Source organism: Aethalodelphis obliquidens, unplaced genomic scaffold (assembly GCF_003676395.1).
Source record: "Aethalodelphis obliquidens isolate GAN/ISIS:26980383/991018 unplaced genomic scaffold, ASM367639v1 scaffold2, whole genome shotgun sequence".
NCBI classification, from domain to species: domain Eukaryota; kingdom Metazoa; phylum Chordata; class Mammalia; order Artiodactyla; family Delphinidae; genus Aethalodelphis; species Aethalodelphis obliquidens.
Genome location: NW_020837946.1, coordinates 27,612,266 through 27,630,999, shown reverse-complemented (window position 1 = coordinate 27,630,999; position 18,734 = coordinate 27,612,266). Strand labels below are relative to the sequence as shown.

At 37.9% G+C, this 18,734-nt stretch overlaps 1 protein-coding gene across 1 annotated transcript in view; it reads left to right on the top strand.

Moving 5' to 3' along the window:
- PTH2R (parathyroid hormone 2 receptor) overlaps positions 1-18,734 on the top strand; it is a 106,550-nt gene that overhangs the window by 81,741 nt on the left and 6,075 nt on the right. Inside the window, exon 10 of the mRNA XM_027122658.1 lies at positions 17,210-17,304. Coding sequence (XP_026978459.1) covers positions 17,210-17,304 — 95 coding nt within the window. The remainder of the gene's footprint in view (positions 1-17,209; positions 17,305-18,734) is intronic.

Genomic DNA, 18,734 nt, shown 5'->3' with positions numbered 1-18,734 from the left:
TGAGCGTTCATAGGTTCTAACTTGAAGAAATCATATCAAGAGAATTGAATTTCAGAGATAATCACAGACTTTAGTACAAATTTGGAAGGAACAACTTGATTTTGGAATCATAGAATCTAAAATTGTAGCACGATGGTTTTCTGTGTTTTGTTCATATGTGGTAAAATTATGTTTAAGAGAATTAGGGTAATTTGAAACATTAATTTTTGTTCTGAAAATAAATGTCTCTAAATATAATTAATTATTCACCCTCAACATCTTGCTGTTGATTTGAAGATGATTTTAAGTTCTATATAGCATTAAAATATGAAAGGAATGGGCTTCCCTCGTGGTACAGCGGTTAAGAATCTGCCTGCCTAGGGGACACGGGTTTGATCCCTGGTCCGTGAAGATCACAGATGCCATGGAGCAACTAAGCCCGTGCACCACAACTGCTGAGCCCGCGCGCCACAACTACTGAAGCCCGCATGCCTAGAGCCCGTGCTCTGCAACAAGAGAAGCCACCACAATGAGAAGCCTGCACACCACAGCGGAAGAGTAGCCCCTGCTCACCGCAACTAGAGAAAGCCTGTGGCAGCAATGAAGACCCAACGTATCCAAAAATAAATAAATTTATTAAAAAAATATGAAAGGAATATTTCCTAATTGACAACGGGACATGAAGCATTGTTTTGGTCCTGCGCCTCCCAGAGCAGCATTAGGAGGAACAGTGTGCTTGGCCCACAGAGCAGGAGAAGCCACAGGCAGGGCAGAATGGATTAGAAGTGGTGAAGGTGAAGTTGGCAGAGGTGATAAATCCCGACCAAGCGGGACACTGCCCCCTGACACCCGAGAACCTACGTTTTCACTGGTGTCAACCAGAAGAGACTATAATAGCTGAAGAGAAATAAAACCACAGACATAAAAATACAGATTGTAAAATTGAGCAGATTTGCTCCTGAGCATTTACAAGATGGTCTTTGAAGAGGCCAGTAATACGGGGTGGAGAGAGCTTTGGTCTTAGTAGAAATCTGAGATCTTGGAATTACAGGTTAGGGAAAAGAAAAACAGAAACTCTGTGGTATTTGTCTTTACTTGTTTCCTTCATCCTGTATTAGTCGCCTTCATCCCTCCATCCTTTCATTTATCATCCTCTGATGTGGGATCAAATGGTCTTTCTAGTCCCTGCTCAATTTCATTTTTACCAAAGTGTCTTTTCTTTTGTCCCTTGACAGAGTTAAATCTCTTTCTATTTATCATTTGATGAATAAATATTTTGGAGTGCATTTTTTGCTTCATGTTTTATCTCAAAACATTTTCTTCATTAACCCTCAAACAACTTTGAGATTGGTATTTTCATTATTCTTGGTTTGAGTCCAAGAGCATTTATGCAACTAGCTTAGGTATATACATTTAGAAAGTGCTGTAGTCGAGTCAGGTTCAGGCAGCGTAGTTCCAGAGCCCACAGTTTTCCCTGTTTGTGGTAATTGAATTTAAGCTCTGCCAGTGTTTGTCAGGGTGAGAGCACATACCCTGGTGCATACGTGCAAGGTTATTAAGTAAAATCAATTAACATTGAGAATATTGGTCCCTCTCCAACCCTTCTGAACACATCTTGGAGGTCTCATTTTGATACTGGTCTTTAACACTTTTCTAATGTGTGTGGTGTCTTCCTTTGGGGGATGGAGGTGGGGGACAGGCAACCCAGTCTAGGTAAAATTTCATATGACTTGTTTCCATTGTATTTTTACAGTTGCCTCTTGCTTGTAGCAGCTTCTATTGGTTTTCCACTGATGGTAATGATATGAAATTTAAATTTTAATAATTTAATAAAATGGATTGCTTGAAGAAGGGTATTAAGTAAATAATAGTAGATGAATAATATTGATATGGCCAAAATCATGGTGGTGACACCCTAAGCCACTTGGAAAACGCTGAACTAGATCAGTTCCTTTGACAATGAAATTTGGAGTTACTGAAAAAGGCCTGACCAGTGTAACCAGTGAGTGTCCACATGGTTGTGGGAGGACAGACATGTGTCATGTGTTCAGGAACGTTAAGGGTGTAAATGGACAGGTCATGTTTTCTGTGGCTGGAAGGATGGGTGCATCTGTGGAAAATGCAAGAGATCAGACTGGAAGTGGATGGGGGTTGAATCATGATTGGACTCGTATTCTGTGCTATAAGGACATTGGAATTTTCCTTAAAATTATAAGACATTGAAAGATTTTAAGCAGGATAGTGATCTGATTAGATTTGGGTTTTGGCCTTATGGGGATGGTGCCCCAGGCACAAGATGCTCCTAACCCTGGAGATGCTGCAGAGAAAATCTGTTCACCGCAAGCTCCCAAGATGAAGAAGGATAGGCTGAGTCAAGCAAACTCGGTATTCTTCCCACATTCACTCATCAAATACGTCAACCCATCCTCTCCAGGGATGGAGACAGTATGGGGGACTGAGGAGCACAGACATGCACATCAGTTGAGCTGCCTTCCCTGGAAGGAAAAATCAGGAACGGGGATTAAATGAACTAGTCTGGAGGTATGGCAATCTATCTAAGAGAGCTATTGGCTATTCACTTTTTAAAAACAATTTATTTATTTATTTTTGGCTGCATTGGGTCTTCATTGCTGCACGCGGGCTTTCTCTAGTTGCAGTGAGCAGGGGCTGCTCTTTGTTGCGGTGTGCAGGCTTCTCATTGCGGTGGCTTCTCGTTGTGGAGCACAGGCTATAGCGCGCAGGCTTCAGTGGTTGTGACACGTGGGCTCAGTAGTTGTGGCTCGCGGGCTGTAGAGCGCAGGTTCAGTAGTTGTGGCGCACGGGCTTAGTTGCTCCACGACACGTGGGATCTTCCCAGACCAGGGCTCGAACCCATGCCCCCTGCATTGGCAGGCGGATTCTTAACCACTGCACCACCAGGGAAGTCCTGGCTATTCACTTTTAAGTACGTAATTCTATCTGACTGACTCTGACATCAATTATGATATTTTAAAGGTCCTCAGATTTCTATATGAGAGGTCATTTTCTTGATGCAGGCTTCCAAAGAAAGATACAGGAATTAAAGAGTTGCATTAAAATTGGAACAACCAGGACTTCCCTGTGGTCCAGTGGTTAAGACTTTGCTCTCCCAGTGCAGAGGGCCCAGGTTCGATCCCTGATGAGGGCAATAGATCCCGTATGCCACACCTGAAAGATCCCGCATGCTGCAGCTAAAGACCCCGCACGCCACAACAAAGATCCCACGTGCCACAACTAAGACCCAGCACAGCCAAATAAATAAATATTTAAAATTGGAACAACCATAAACAGTGTTAAACTAAGGTGAGCAACAAAGGGACATCAGTGCTTCAGCAGTTGGTGACCATGAGCAGGGTGACAGCAATCCATGTTTTTTTCTTCTTTTGATAGGAGTCAAGCCCATATCTTCAATTCATATAAATCCATCCTTTGGAGAGACCACAAACTCCCCAAATATTTCTCTATACAATGTGTTGCTTCATCTTAGCTGAACTAAAATGCAAATGTGCAGTAAGAACTATTTTTTTAAAGGTGCCAAGAAAAGGTAAATATCATCAATAAAAATGTAAATGTATTACTAATTTAATTACTAATTTTAATGTATTACTATTTAATAATATATCTTTTATACTTGGAGGGTCGAAATTTCTTCCAGAGTTACTTTTCTTATAGTACATACATCTAAGCAATGTTTATACAGTGGGAGTGGTAAAATAGAAAATCCAAGATTCAGTCTTAAATCAACCCAAAGCTTTTATTTATTAAAGACACTGAAATTGGAAATCAGGGCCAGTCACTCATGGAGACGTTAGAATTTATGTACTTGTTTTTCTATAGGCAGTAGTTCATTTTCTGGTAACTCCTCAAAAGTAAGCCATAGAATCAAAAAATGTCCATGTTGGCAAGCATTCTGGGGGGGCTCTTGCCTGATGTTGATCTGGCAACACTATTGCAGAGATTTTTGAGCTTTAAATAACCCTACAGAGAACTTATAACTGTGAGAGTTTATAGTTTGCTTTATATATGTTGATGGATTTTAGGAAAATACAGGGCAATAGTCTGTCCCTCCTTCCCTCTCCCCTCCCCTCCTTTCCTCCCTCCCTTCCTTCCTACCTTTCTCTTTCTTTTCCTTCCTTCCCTCCCTCCCTCCCCCTTCCCTTTTTCTTTCCCTTCCTTCCTTCCTTCTTCCCTTTCTTTCTTTCTTTCTTTCTTTCTTTCTTTCTTTCTTTCTTTCTTTCTTTCTTTCTTCCTTGTTATTGGTATATTTGCTTGTTTTTAGATGTCTACCATGGCTTACAGCACCACTGTGTACCCAAGCTAAGGACTAATGTCTGTGGTCAACAAGTAGTTTGTGGTGTTTGTCATGGGCTTGCTCATTCTATGAATAACGATCTAATTTGAATGACTAACTAAGTAGTGGCCCCTGAGGAGACTGCATGCTACTCAGAGTGCATTAAATGGAGAGCTCCAGACTTTCAATTTTTTTCTTATATATGTTTTGTTCCATGTACCTGTCAAAGGATATCTCAGGGAATTCTGGCAGATGGAATAAGATGGTACTTCTAATAAATTCCTTTAAGAAGAATTCTAAAGCGATATGTTTAAAAAATCATATCCAGTGCATTTTATAAAATATGAAAAGAAGGGGACAAACAGAACATAAGCTTCTCAGCTGCTGTTGAGTCAGTGATTCATTTCCACCCAGTTGTTATTAAAGGAGGCTCGATCATGAAGCACAAGAAGGGAGCATGAGAGGGATGACTGGTAAGGGAGAAGTTTTAAGTAAAATGGATAAAATTTAATCTCTGATCTTTGATGGAATTACAAATACAATTTTTTTTTTTTTTTTACCCAGAGGAAAATCTCTGCTCCATAATCTCTTTCCTCTTCTAAATCAGTCAACTATAGAACCTTGAGTGAAATGAAAGCTCTAGCATTTACCCCTAAGTTATAAATTGAATTCCAACGGATAAGAAGTGAACTACATATTTTGTCTTCATATCTATTATACAGATAATCAAATTATAGTAGCTGATATAGATTAAGGAGTTTATTATCTATCACTTAAATGTTCAACATTTAGAATTGATACACATATAAACAAAGCAAAAATGTTTCTCATGTTCATGATATTGAAAAAGAAACCAATATATGGGGTGAGATGTGATGTATTCAGAGAATCTCTGAGGGCAGCTAATACATAGCATCCCTCTTTGCTGCTCAGATTCTAAATAAGTCGAGATATAAAACAAAGGAGGAGAGAGAGAAACAAAGTAAAACCCTTATAGCTGTTAGAGTCTGGGTTGGAAGTTGTGATCTTCGGTCTGTTAGCCAAGTGGGCTAGTTGAAGAACCCCATAATTAGGCAGGATCTGCCCACCCAGGCACATATTGCTGAGGGGCAGGCTCCTAAGCCTGGAGATGCTGCAGAGAAAGTCTGCTCACTGCAAGCTCTCAAAGAAAAGAAGGATGGGCTGAGTTCAGCAAACTCAGTATTTGTCCCATTTTCACTCATCAAATACTTCAATCCATCTTCTCCAGGGTTGGGGACAGTAAGAGGGAGTAGGGAGAACAGAAGTGCACATCAGTTGACCTACCTTCCCTGGGAGGAAATATCAGGAAAGGGGAGATAGCAAATCTTCCCCCATCGTGTATCCAAAGGCATTGATGAAATTTTTAAGTGTAAATAGATAGTTTTAAATATATTTTATAACAGTGGAATTTCTTGTACATAAATTTTGACTTCTTTCTCTACTTATGTCTTTTGTGATAGACACCTAGAAGTGAAAATTCTACATTGAAGGGGGATATGCTGATTTAACTCAATATAAGTAGGGTTTAGAGAGTGCACATTTCATTCACTCATTTATTCATTCACTCATTTAACAAATCTTGATTAAACACCAAGAACATGGCAGGTGCTGTGTGAGGCAGTGGGGATGAGATGGGGGAAACAGGCATCAATTTCTCCTTAAACTTAAGCATAGTGGGTGAGACAGACATTGAAATGTGATGAGTGCTGTGGTGGGGCTGGGGTGTGGGGAATAGCTTTTGAGAAGTGACATTCAGCTTAAAGCCTGAGAATGAGCTGTCCTAGTAAGGGTGAGAGAGTGGAGGGAATAGGGAGAATGATCCAGGCAAAGCTGATTCTAGGAGCAGTCTCTGAGATGGCCTGAGGAGCCAGAGGTTTCATGGCTGAAATTTTGACTTTGAAATTCATCTGTGGTTCACTTTGAATAAATCTTTAAAAATTTAATTGACAGAGACTCTAATGTTTATATTTGCATTATTTTAAAACCACACTTGCATAAAATTTATTCTATGTGCTACTGGCTTATTAAAACCACCCTTGCATAAAATTTATTCTATGTGCTACTGGCTTATTAACAGCTTTAAGCAAAATTTTTCCTCCAAGAAGATTACTTGAGATATGCAAGGACTCTCTAAATGATTTTTTTCTCTTTGAATGATATTTCACTTAAAATTTTTAAAAAAATCTCACGAGAATGTGTTGTTCTTTTTCATTCCATTTCCCCATATATAGAGTCATTTTTCCTCCTGCACACTTGGATCTTTCTTTAGAGCAGGATTTTTTCTTTTATGTCTTCATTGATTTGTTCTATTTATCACTTCCTTCAGAAAGAGAAATAATCTTCATAATGACTCTGAATTCCATGCTCTCCATGTAAGCATCTATCCCTCATCACAGAAATCTTTGTTCTTCATCCCTTCATTTGGGAAGGTTCTTCGAGTGTCTTCTAAATTGCTAAATCCACTTTCCTACTCTGTTAGACCTAATGTTTAGGTTTCTAATACTGACTTTAAAACTGGGTTATAAGTTAGATTCTTTACAATCTTTTCTTAACCCATCCTGCTCTTTAAAAAATTTCTGTCTCCATCTCAATCTGCTATTAACTCAACTCTATTTTATGGGCAGTTTGGGGCAGTGGTTAAGAGTCCATGCTATGCATCCAGGCTGCATGGGACTAATTAGGGCTCTGCCGCTTGCTGGCTGTGTGATCATGCATAATTTGTGTAAGCTGTGACTCAGATTCCTCATTTGTATAATGGGGGCAATATGCCTATCTCATAGAGCTGCTGTGAAGACTAAGCGTCAATTCACCTAAAACACTTAGAATAGTAAGTAAGTAGTAAATAACTTAGTTTCTAGTTAACCTATATTCTATACTTTCCTAAATTATTTATAATAATTTTTTGGAAATTCATTCAGCTGTTACTGCGTGTATCAATATGTGTGTGTGCATGTGTGTGTGTGTGTGTATTTTGTTTACCTATCTTTTAAGGCAACAAGTTCTATTTTTCTTAATTCTTTCCATAATCCACTTTGCTGTCCTTTGAGTTATAAAACCAATGGACTAATTGGTGTGTGTCTTCTTTAATAAGTTTCTGGGAGTTTGCAGTATTTACTTAGTATGGTCTACTGACTTGAGTACAGAGTCCCTGGTCATGGGCATTTTAATATGGACGGAGTTTAAGGTTGGCCCATCTGAAGCCATTTGTAATTCTTTATTTTTTCCAGGAATAAGGAATGGCAAATGACAATACCCAGCTAACATTGCTTCCACAGTGCTGCCAGCTTCAGCTCCTAGCACTTGGTCCTTCACACAGTAGTTACACAGCATCACTCCCCACTATTTTCACTCCCAGCTGCATTTGTATTGCCAGGGAGTATAGTCTTAGGGAGAGAGGAATTAATGAAGCATGAAATAAGTTTGGCCATTCAGAAAGTAGCACTCATGTGATAGACAAGTAGTAGTTTCTCACCTTCTTATTGAAAAAGACTATGTGGACATCAATCAGGTGTTGTAGTGGGTGAGGATGAATGAAAATCCTCAACTCTCATGTTCTGAATCTTTTTATCCTCCTGAAAAGAAAGTATAAGATAGTGGTTAAGAGTGACATCAGCATCATGGCAGTGTGTGGCACTCTCTTTGCCTTTCCCCTTCAATCTACAACCAGTAAAAAATCCATAACTCAACAAAGGTGCCCTTTCCCCTTCAATCTACAACCAGTAAAAAATCCATAACTCAACAAAGGTGCCTTTGCTCAACACAGCAGGATATCAGAGAATCCCACACATCTAAAGGTGGGTGGGCTGAAACACATGGAAGAGGCAGAACCAGGCAGAACAGCAGAGGTGGTGCCTATGATCCTGGACCCTCAGCCATGGTAACTGAGCCTGCAGCCCCAGAGAACCTGGTAATATCAGGGGAAGCAGAACATATGACTCCAGCCAAAGTGGTGCCCCTGGCCAAAGAGATCCAGTCAACAGTGACAGTGGGCCTATGACCCTGTCCTTCCAGTTATGGAGATGCCTATTACTCCGGCTCCCCCTGCCTGCCCCTATCCACAGTGGCAGTGCCTATGAGCCTGACAACCCTGGACATGGTAAGGACACCTGGGACCCTGGCTACCTACCCTCCCCACCCTGCCGGGGGGTAGTGGAACATGAGCCCCTGGACATAGCAGAAGTACCCACCAACCCAATGTCCCAGGTAGTGATGCCAGCAGCAGCAATGCATTAATGACCCCAGAGGCACAAGCAGCGACAACCAGGGCAATGGATGGCACCTCTGACAGAGGTGGTGGAGAGTGGAAAATGCTGATTCTCAAATATAACCAGAAGCAGCTCAGATAAGTGACCAAAAATTTGTGCTATATCACCCCTACTGGAAAACAAGAGAGGCCTCTAGTTACTAATCTGTTGAATCTTTTGAATCAAGTTTTTTTTTTTTTTTTAAAAAAGCTTTACCTAAAGAAGAAAGGTGTCCTCTACTTCAAATATGCTGGTAGAAGAACAACTCATCAAGCTCAATGAAGAACCATGGTAACACTGTATCACAAAAAGAAAGTGACAGTTCTCCAAAAACCAAACTTAGAGCCACAGAATATTGCAATCTTACTGATAGAGAATTCAAAGTAGCTGTCATAAAGAATCTCAGTGAACTAAAGGAAAATACAGGAAGGCAGTTTGATAAGCTCAGGAATAAAATTGATGAACAGAAGGAATATTTTGCCAAAGAGACAGAAACTCTAAGAAAGAACCAAAGAGAAACTCGGACCTGATATGGAAGAGAAACTAGTGAGCTTGAAGATAGGAATCTAGAAATGATACGGACAGAAGGAAGAGAGAATTAAAATCTTAAAAAAAGAAGACATTCTTTGAGAACTATTTGACTCTATTAGGAAGAGCAGCATTATGTTAATGGGTATCCCAGAAGGAGAAGAGTGGAAGAAGGGAGGAGAAAGTTTATTTAAAGAAATAAGAGCAGAGAATTTTCCAAACCTGAGGAAGGAACTGGATATAGAAGTCCATGAAGCTGGGAGAACAACTAATTACTTCAATGTGAAAAAACCTTCTCCACAACACATTATATTAAAGCTGTCAAAATAAATGACAAAGAAAGAATTTTAAAGACAGCCAGGGGAAAAGACTGGCAACCTACAAAGGAACCCCAGTTAGGCTATCAGCAGATTTCTCAGCAGAAACTCTACAAGCCAAGAGAGAGTGGAATGATGTACTCAAAATATTGAAAGATAAAAACTATCAGCCAGAAATAATCTTTCTGGCAAAGTTATCATTTAGATATAAAGGAGAAATAAAATTTCTCAGACAAAAGCTGAGGGAGTGCATTTGTATCAGATTTGCCTCATAAGAAATGTTGAAAGGAGCTGTTCTTCCTAAACGAAAAGGTAAAAGTGTGCAAAACTTTGAGTAAGGTGATCAGTAGAATCAGAAAATTGCAACTCTATGTCAGAATAACGCAGAGGTTAAAGGGGAAAAAAGCAGTAAAAACAACTATAGCTATTGCAAGTTGGTCACAAACTCACAACATATAAAGGGATAATTTGAGATGACAGAAACATAAAAATGGAAGAGGAAAGTACAGAAGTCATGTAGTCAAATGATGATAAGATGCTATCAGCAGAAAAAGCACAATTTTATCTATGAGAATTTTAAACAAACATTATGGTAACCAGAAAGCATAAATCTAGAGCAGAGACATGAAACATAAAAAACAGGAAACTGAGAAAATATCATAGAAAACCACCAAACTAAAATGGCAGTCAGAAACACAAGGAAAAAGAAATAATGGAGATACAGAGCAACTAGAAAATAAAAGATAAAATGGCAGTGCTAAGTCCTCATTTATCAATAATCACCCAAAATGAAAATGGATTCAATTCACCAATCAAAAGACACAAAGTGGCTGGATGGATTAAAAAAACATGACCCAATGAAATGCTGTTTCCAGGAGACTTATGTCAGCTTTAAAGACAAACATAAACTCTAGTGAAGGGATGGAAGATGATACTCCAAGTAAATGGCAGCCAAGCGAAAGTGGATGTAGCCATACTCATAACAGACAAAATAGATTTCCAGCCAAAAGAGGTAACAAAAGACAAAGATGGACATTATATAATGATAAAGGGGACAACACCAACATGCACCTAACATATGATCACCAAAATATATAAAGAAATTAACAGACCAAAAGGAAAAAATTGACAGCAACACAGTGATAGTTGGGGACTTTAACACCCCACTTACATCAATGGATAGATCATCCAGACAGAAACTTAACAAGCAAACAGCAGCTGTAAAACATTAGACCAGGTAGACTTAGTAGATTTATACAGAACATTCCACCCAAATGTAGCAGAATACACATTCTTCTCAAGTGCACATGGAACACTTTCAAGGACAGACCAAAAGTTGGGACCCAAACCAGTCTCAATAAATTTAAGAAGATTGAAAAAATAACAGCATCTTTTCTGATGAAACTAGAAATCAACTACAAGAAGAAAGCTGGAAAAATCTTAAATATGTGGAGACTAAACAGCATGCAACTGAACAAATATTGAGTCAAAGAAGAAATCAAAGTAGAAATTTAAAAATACCTTAAGACAAATGAAAGTGAAAATACAACATGCCAAAATCCATGGGGTGCAGCAAAAGAGGTACAAAGAGGGACGTTTATAGCAATACAGGCCTACCTGAAGAAACAAGAAAAATCTCATATAAACAATCTAACTTTACACCTAAAAGAACTAGAAAAGAAAAACAAATGAAGCCCAAATTCAGCAGAAGGAAGGAGATACTAAACATTAGAGTGGAAAGAAATGAATAGAAACTAAAAAGATAACAGAAGAGATTAATGAACCTAAGAGCTGTTTCTTTGAAAATGTTAAAAAAAATTAACAAATCTTTAGCTAGATTCACTTAGAAAAAGAGAGAAGGCTCTGATAAATAAAATCACAAATGAAAGAGAAGAAATAATAATGGATATCACAGAAATGCAAAGGATTAAAATAGAATATTATGAACAGGTATATGCCAACAAATTGGACAATATAGAATAAATGGACAAATTTTTAGAATTATACAACCTTCCAAGGCTGAATCATGAATAAATAGAAAAATTGTAATAGACTGATCACTATTAAGGATATTGGAACAGTAATCAAAACCTCCCCAAAATCAAAAGTCCAGAACCAGATGGTTTCACAGGTGAAATCTAGCGAACACTCAGAAGATTTATTACCTATCCTTCTCAAGCTCTTCCAAAATATTGAAGAGGAGAGAATGCTTTCTAACTCATTTTATGAGGACAACATTACCCTGACACCAAGGACAACACACAAAAACAAAACTTACACGCCAATATCTTTGATGAACATAGATGCAAAAATCCTCAATAAAGTATTAGCAAGCTGAATGCAATAGTACATTAAGATTATCATATCTTATAATCAAGCGAGATTTATTCCAGGGATTCAAGGATGATTCGATGGCTGCAAATCAATCATGATACACCACATTAACAAAATAAAAGATAAAAATCATATGATCATCTCAGTAGATGCAGAAAAAGCAACTGATAAGATTCAACACCCATTTATGATAAAAATTCTCAATAAAATGAGTATAAAAGGAACATACCTCAACATAATAAAGACCATATATGACAATATCATAATCCCAGCTAACACATTCAACAGGGAAGAACTGGAAGCTATCTAAGATCAGGAACAAGACAAGGATGCTCACTCTTACCACTTTTATTCAACATAGTATTGGAAGTCCTAGTCAGAGGAATTAGGCAAGAAAAAGAAATAAAACGCATCCAAATTAAAAAGGAAGAAGTCAAACTGATGCTACTTGCAGATGACATGATTTTATATATAAAAACCCATGAAGACTCTACAAAAAACCCTGTTAGAACTAATAAACAAATTCAGTACAGTTGCAGGATACAAATCAACATACAAAAATATGTTGCATTTCTATACACTAACAATGGACTAGCAGAAAGAGAAATTAAGAAAACAATCCCATTTACAATTGCAACAAAAAGAATAAGATACCTAGGAATAAATTTAACCAAGGAGGTGAAAAACATGTACACTGAAAACTATAAGACAGCCTGAAAGAAACTGAAGGCTATGCAAAGAAATGGAAAGACGTTCTATGCTCATGGATTGGAAGAAGTAACATTGTTAAAATGTCTACATTACCTAAAGCAATATACATATTCAGTGCAATACCCATCAAAATCCCAAGGACATTGTTCAAAGAACTAGAATATAAAAATCCAAATATTTGTATAGAGCCACAAAAGACCCCTGAATAGCCAAAGAAATCCCAAGAGAAAAGAACAAAGCTGGTGATGTCACACTCCCTGATTTCAAACTGTATTACAAAGCTATAGTAATCAAAACAGCATGGTATTGGCAGAAAAAGAGTCACACAGATAAATGGAACAGAATTGAGAGACCAGAAATAAAACCACACATATATGGACAATTAATTTAAAACAAAGGGGCAAAGAATATACAATGGAGAAAGGATGGTCCCTTCAATAAATGGTGTTGGGAAAACTGAACAGCCACATGCCAAAGAATAAAAGTGGACCACTATCTCACACAACACACAAAAATCAACTCGAAATGGATTAGACTTAAATGTAAGACCTGAAACCACAAACTCCTAGAAGAAAACATATGCAACATACTCCTTGGCATTGGTCTTAGTAATATCTTTCTGAATATGTGTCCTCAGGCAAGGGAAACAAAAGCAAAAATAAACAAATGGGACTACAGCAAACTAAAAAGCTTCTGTATAGCAAAGGAAACTATCAACAATAAAAAAGACAACCTACCAAATGGGAGAAGATATTTGCAAATCTTGTACCCAATAATGGGATTAATATCCACAATATATAAAGAACTTGCACAACTCAACAACAAAAGTTAGGTAGAGGAGCTGAATAGACATACAGATGGCAAACGAGCACACAAAAAGATGTTGAATATCACTAATTATTTGGTAAATGCAAATTAAAACCACAATGAGATATCATTCCATGCCCATTGGAATGGCTATTATCAAGAAAAATGAGAAATAACGAGTGTTGGAGAGGATGTGGAGAAAAGAGAACTCTACATATTGTTGGTGGGAATGTGAATTGGTGTAGCTATTATGGAAAACGATATAGAGATTCCTCAGAAAATTAAGAACAGAACTACCATATGACTTAGCTATTCCACTTCTAGGTATTTATATGAAGAATACAAAGACACTAATTCAAAGTATATGCACCCCTGTATTCATCACAGCACTTTTTACAATAGCCAAGATATGGAGATAACCTAAGTGCCTCATCACAGCACTTTTTACAATAGCCAAGATATGGAGATAACCTAAGTGCCCATTGAATGGGTATAGAAGATATGATATCCATATCTATATCTGTATCTATATATCTATATCTCTATCTATCTATCTATCTATCTATCTATCTATTCAGACTCAATGAAATACTACTCAGCCATAAAAAGAAGAAATCTTGCCATTTGTGACAACATTGATGGACCTTGAGGGTATTATGCTAACTGAAATAAATCAGAAAGACAAATATTGTATGATTTCACTTACATGTGGAATATAAAAACAAAAACAATATCCCCCCAAAACAAAATAAATGAACAAACCAAATAAAAACAAACACCTAGATACAGAGAACATAGTAGTGTTTACCAGAAGGGAAAGGTGTGGGGAGGATGAAATGGGTAAAGGGGATGGATAGAAACTACCTTTTGGTAGTGAGCATGCTGTAGTATATACAGAAGTCTAAATGTTGTACACATGAAACATATAATGTTATAAACTAATGTTACCTCAATAAATAAAAAGTTAAATTTAATTAAAAAATAAAGGTAGTGGTTAAGAATTCACAATACAGACTCACATAGGCCTGGTTCAAATTCCAGCTGATAGCTGGGTAGTCTAGGTCAAATCAATTAATCTCTTTGAGCTAGAGTTTCTTCATTCATAATAAATGGGCATAATAAAAATTCCTGTATCATATTTATGTGAGCATTTAAAATAGGCAGTGTTCAATAACTAGTAGCTCTTATTAGCCTGAAAACATCCTTCTTCCACAATTTCACAGCACAGCTCTGTCCTTCCCCTAGGGTATGGGGCTCAAGACCCAGCCCCCAGTTCTTTTTTTTTTTTTTTAGTATTTATTGGAGTATAATTGCTTTATATTTTTGTGTTAGTTTCTGCTGTTAAACAAACTGAATCAGCTATATATATACATATATCCCCATATCCCCTCTCTCTTGCGTCTCCTTCCCACCCTCCCTATCTACCCCTCTAGGTGGTTACAAAGCACCGAGCTGATCTCCCTGTGCTATGCGGCTGCTTCCCACTAGCTATCTGTTTTACATCTGGTAGTGTATATATGTCACTGCCACTCTCTCACTTCGTCCCAGCTTACCCTTCCCCCTCCCCGTGTCCTCAAGTCCATTCTCTATGTCTGCATCTTTATTCCTGTCCTGCCCCTATGTTCGTCAGAACCATTTTCTTTTTTTCTTTTTAGATTCCACATATATGTGTTAGCATACGGTATTTGTGTTTCTCTTTCTGACTTACTTCACTCTGTATGACAGTCTCTAGGTCCATCCACCTCACTACAAACAACTCAATTTCGTTTCTTTTTATGGCTGAGTTATATTCCATTATATATATGTACCACATCTTCTTTATCCATTCATCTGTTGATGGACACTTAGGTTGCTTCCATGTGCTGGCTATTGTAAATAGTGCTGCAATGAACATTGTGGTACATGACTCTTTTTGAATTATGGTTTTCTCAGGGTATATGCCCAATAGTGGGATTGCTGGGTCATATGGTAGTTCTATTTTTAGTTTTTTAAGTAACCTCCATACTGTTCTCCATAGTGGCTGTATCAATTTACATTCCCACCAGCAGTGCAAGAGAGTTCCCTTTTCTCCACACCCTCTCCAGCATTTATTGTTTGTAGATTTTGTGATGATGACCATTCCGACTGGTGTGAGATGATATCTCATTGTAGTTTTGATTTGCATTTCTCTAATGATTAATGATGTTGAGCATCCTTTCATGTTTTTGTTGGCAATCTGTATATCTTCTTTGGAGAAATGTCTATTTAGGTTTTCTGCCCATTTTTTGATTGGGTTGTTTGTTTTTCTGATATTGAGCTGCATGAGCTACTTGTATATTTTGGAGGTTAATCCTTTGTCAGTTGCTTTGTTTGCAAATATTTTTTCTGATTCTGAGGGTAGTCTTTTCATCTTGTTTATGGTTTCCTTTGCTGTGCAAAAGCTTTTATGTTTCATTAGGTCTCATTTGTTTATTTTGGTTTTTATTTCCATTTCTCTAGGAGGTGGGTCAAAAAGGATCTTGCTGTGATTTATGTCATAGAGTGTTCTGCTTATGTTTTCCTCTAAGAGTTTTTTAGTGTCTGGCCTTGCATTTAGGTCTTTAATCCATTTTGGGTTTATCTTTGTGTATGGTGTTAGGGAGTGTTCTAATTTCATTCTTTTACATGTAGCTGTCTAGTTTTCCCAGCACCACTTATTGAAAAGCCATCCCCCAGTTCTTGTAGGAGGCTGTGAAATTGGTGAGAGTTGCCTATGGGGTAGTCAGTGGTAGGATGGCCAAGAAGGTGGTTGGAATTAAGGGCTGATGCAGATAATCAACTAGTTTGGGCAGTGGGGCACATGAATCACCCAATACCAAAATTCTCCAAATTCCAGAAATGATTGGAGACTCTGCAGGATAATTTATCCCCAGGAATGCAGAGTTGATGGGTCCTCTCTTCTAGCTGTTGCTCTGGCATTAACAGAAACCCACTCTTGGCAATCCACAATTCCATTATTTCTAAGTACTAGCGCTTCCTGGACTGTAGACATCTCCCTGAATTAAGGGACCCAAGGGGTTCGGGCTTCTACCTCCTTATGACCGCTGACCTGGAGATCTTTTCTTCCTCTTCATTTTGGACCTCTTCACTGATCCTTGAGGCCCTTGGACATAAAATGTCTTATCCCACCAATACTTTCCCTTCCCTCCCCCACCCTTTTTTTTGTTTTTCTTTGTTTGTGGTACGCGGGCCTCTCATTGTTGTGGCCTCTTCCGTTGCGGAGCACAGGCTCCGGATGCGCAGGCTCAGCGGCCATGGCTCACGGGCCTAGCCGCTCTGCGGCATGTGGGATCCTCCCGGACTGGGGCACAAACCTGTGTCCCCTGCATCGGCAGGCGGACTCTCAACCACTGCGCCACCAGGGAAGCCCTCCCTCCCCCTTTTTAAAGCCAGAATGTGATTGTCTGGTGGTTCCCACACCTCAATTTAATTGCCTACACTGAGACTATTTCTTATACAGCATCTTACCTGGCTTTCTTTTTAACCTTGTATACTTCACCCAGTGCTTTTCATACATCATAAGAGAGACATCATCCCCAAAGCAACCCTATTATTCTTCTCCCTAAAATAGATACAAAAGCTGGGAATTCATTTCAAAAAGGGCTGTCAATTACATTTGTATAATAACTATTATCCTTTATCCAGCAAGTCTGCCACAGAACTTCATCTGAACTTTGGTTTGGAAATTCCCCATGGATTCTGGCAGATTATCCTCTGGTATTTCTAGTTTCTAGTGCTGTTGAACTTTTATCTCTGTGTTTTCATGAGGGCAAATCCAGAATCCCTATCTTTCCAATATCTTACCTCAGATTTCCTCATTCACATTTACAGAATGGGTAATGTTCAGTCTTTGAATACAAAGAGGTGCAATTTATGTAAATTTTTACAAACAACTTGAAGACTAACTTAATAATTCTTTGTAATATTATCTTCTCTTTCAGCTGAATTTTATTCTGTTTCTGAATACCGTTAGAGTTCTGGCTACCAAAATTTGGGAGACGAATGCGGTTGGGCATGACACAAGAAAACAATACAGGTAATTCCAGGACATACATCCATCAGAGGAAATATTTTGGTTACTATTTAGAGTAAAGGACAGATATCAGTTGATCTGAAATGTTTCTAAGAGACTAAATTGTGAACGTGTATTTTCGTTTGGTTTAACTGTGCTTGTGCTATTTATCAGAAAAGTATATATATTTTAGGAAAATATAAATAACAACAAACCTTCCCAATATGCTTAAATTCTAAGTATATTTTTAAAAATCTGTTCTTAGCAGCGGGGATTTTACCATTAACTATGTAACCTATGTAACTATGTAATCTCTTGTTGATGATCTTGGCCGACAATTTCACTTGCCTTCTTAAAATAATGTCATAACTGAAAAAAATCAAGAAAGTGTATTTTCTATATTGTTTCCAATCTTCCCATCAAATTGGTACCTCCCAAATACTGATTTTTAAGAACTTTCAAATGTACTGATTGAAAGAGGTCTGTTATTCAGTCTTTGCTGAAGAAAAGGACAAATTAAGTATTTATAATCATTATCAAACTATCTTAAGAATGTGTCCATTTCTCCCAATGATCATTTTGGAAGTTCTGAATCGTTTTGGAAGTGGCTTCTATCCACCTGAACATATGCACCACTAGTCAGGTGCATGTGGATTAGTTTTGTAATCCCCAAACAAGAATCTATTTCTTTCTGCCTCACATTGTCATGAAATGCTATCACAGACACAGAAAGGAAGAAATCATAGTCCACATTTCGATCTTCTCTCACAAACGTTCTCTAAGTCCTTTGTGGAATCATTCCCGTGCACTGTGTAGGCAGCATTTACTGTCAGGGAGAAAAGAGTACAGATACAGATGGACTGAAGTCTAGAATAGGATGCACAGTATGAACAAACCATCAGCTGCTAGCTCCAGTCATTTTCAATATGCTGCAAGTGGTAGTATTAAAATCATGCCTGTGTTTACAGTGAAGGGTCTGTGCTATACTAGAATAGCTTGTCTCATTCCATTGGTGAAGACAAAGGTCAAAGGATGATAAAAAATGGAAAATGTAAGTAGCCTTTCATTCTTCATAAAATGAAAAAGTGCAGTGGTGTTTGAAAGCTAATTATTTCTCTAGTTCTGAATCAAGGCTACTTATTTCTCTCATTCTGAATAAAAGCTACTTATTTCTATAGTTCTGAATAAAAGCTACTAATTTCTAGAATATCTGAATGATGTGAAATTATACTTTCAGTAGAAAGTTGCTCAAGAGATTTGAGAAACTCTGGAGAGAACAAAGAGTGGATTATCTTTAAACCAAGACAGAATAGACAGCTTATTTGTAAAAAGAAAAATAATAAGTAAGTAGGGAAAGAAAGAAAGAAAGAAAGAGAGAGAGAGAGAAGCAAAGAAAAAGAAAGAAAGAAAGAAAGAAAGAAAGAAAGAAAGAAAGAAAGAAAGAAAGAAAGAAA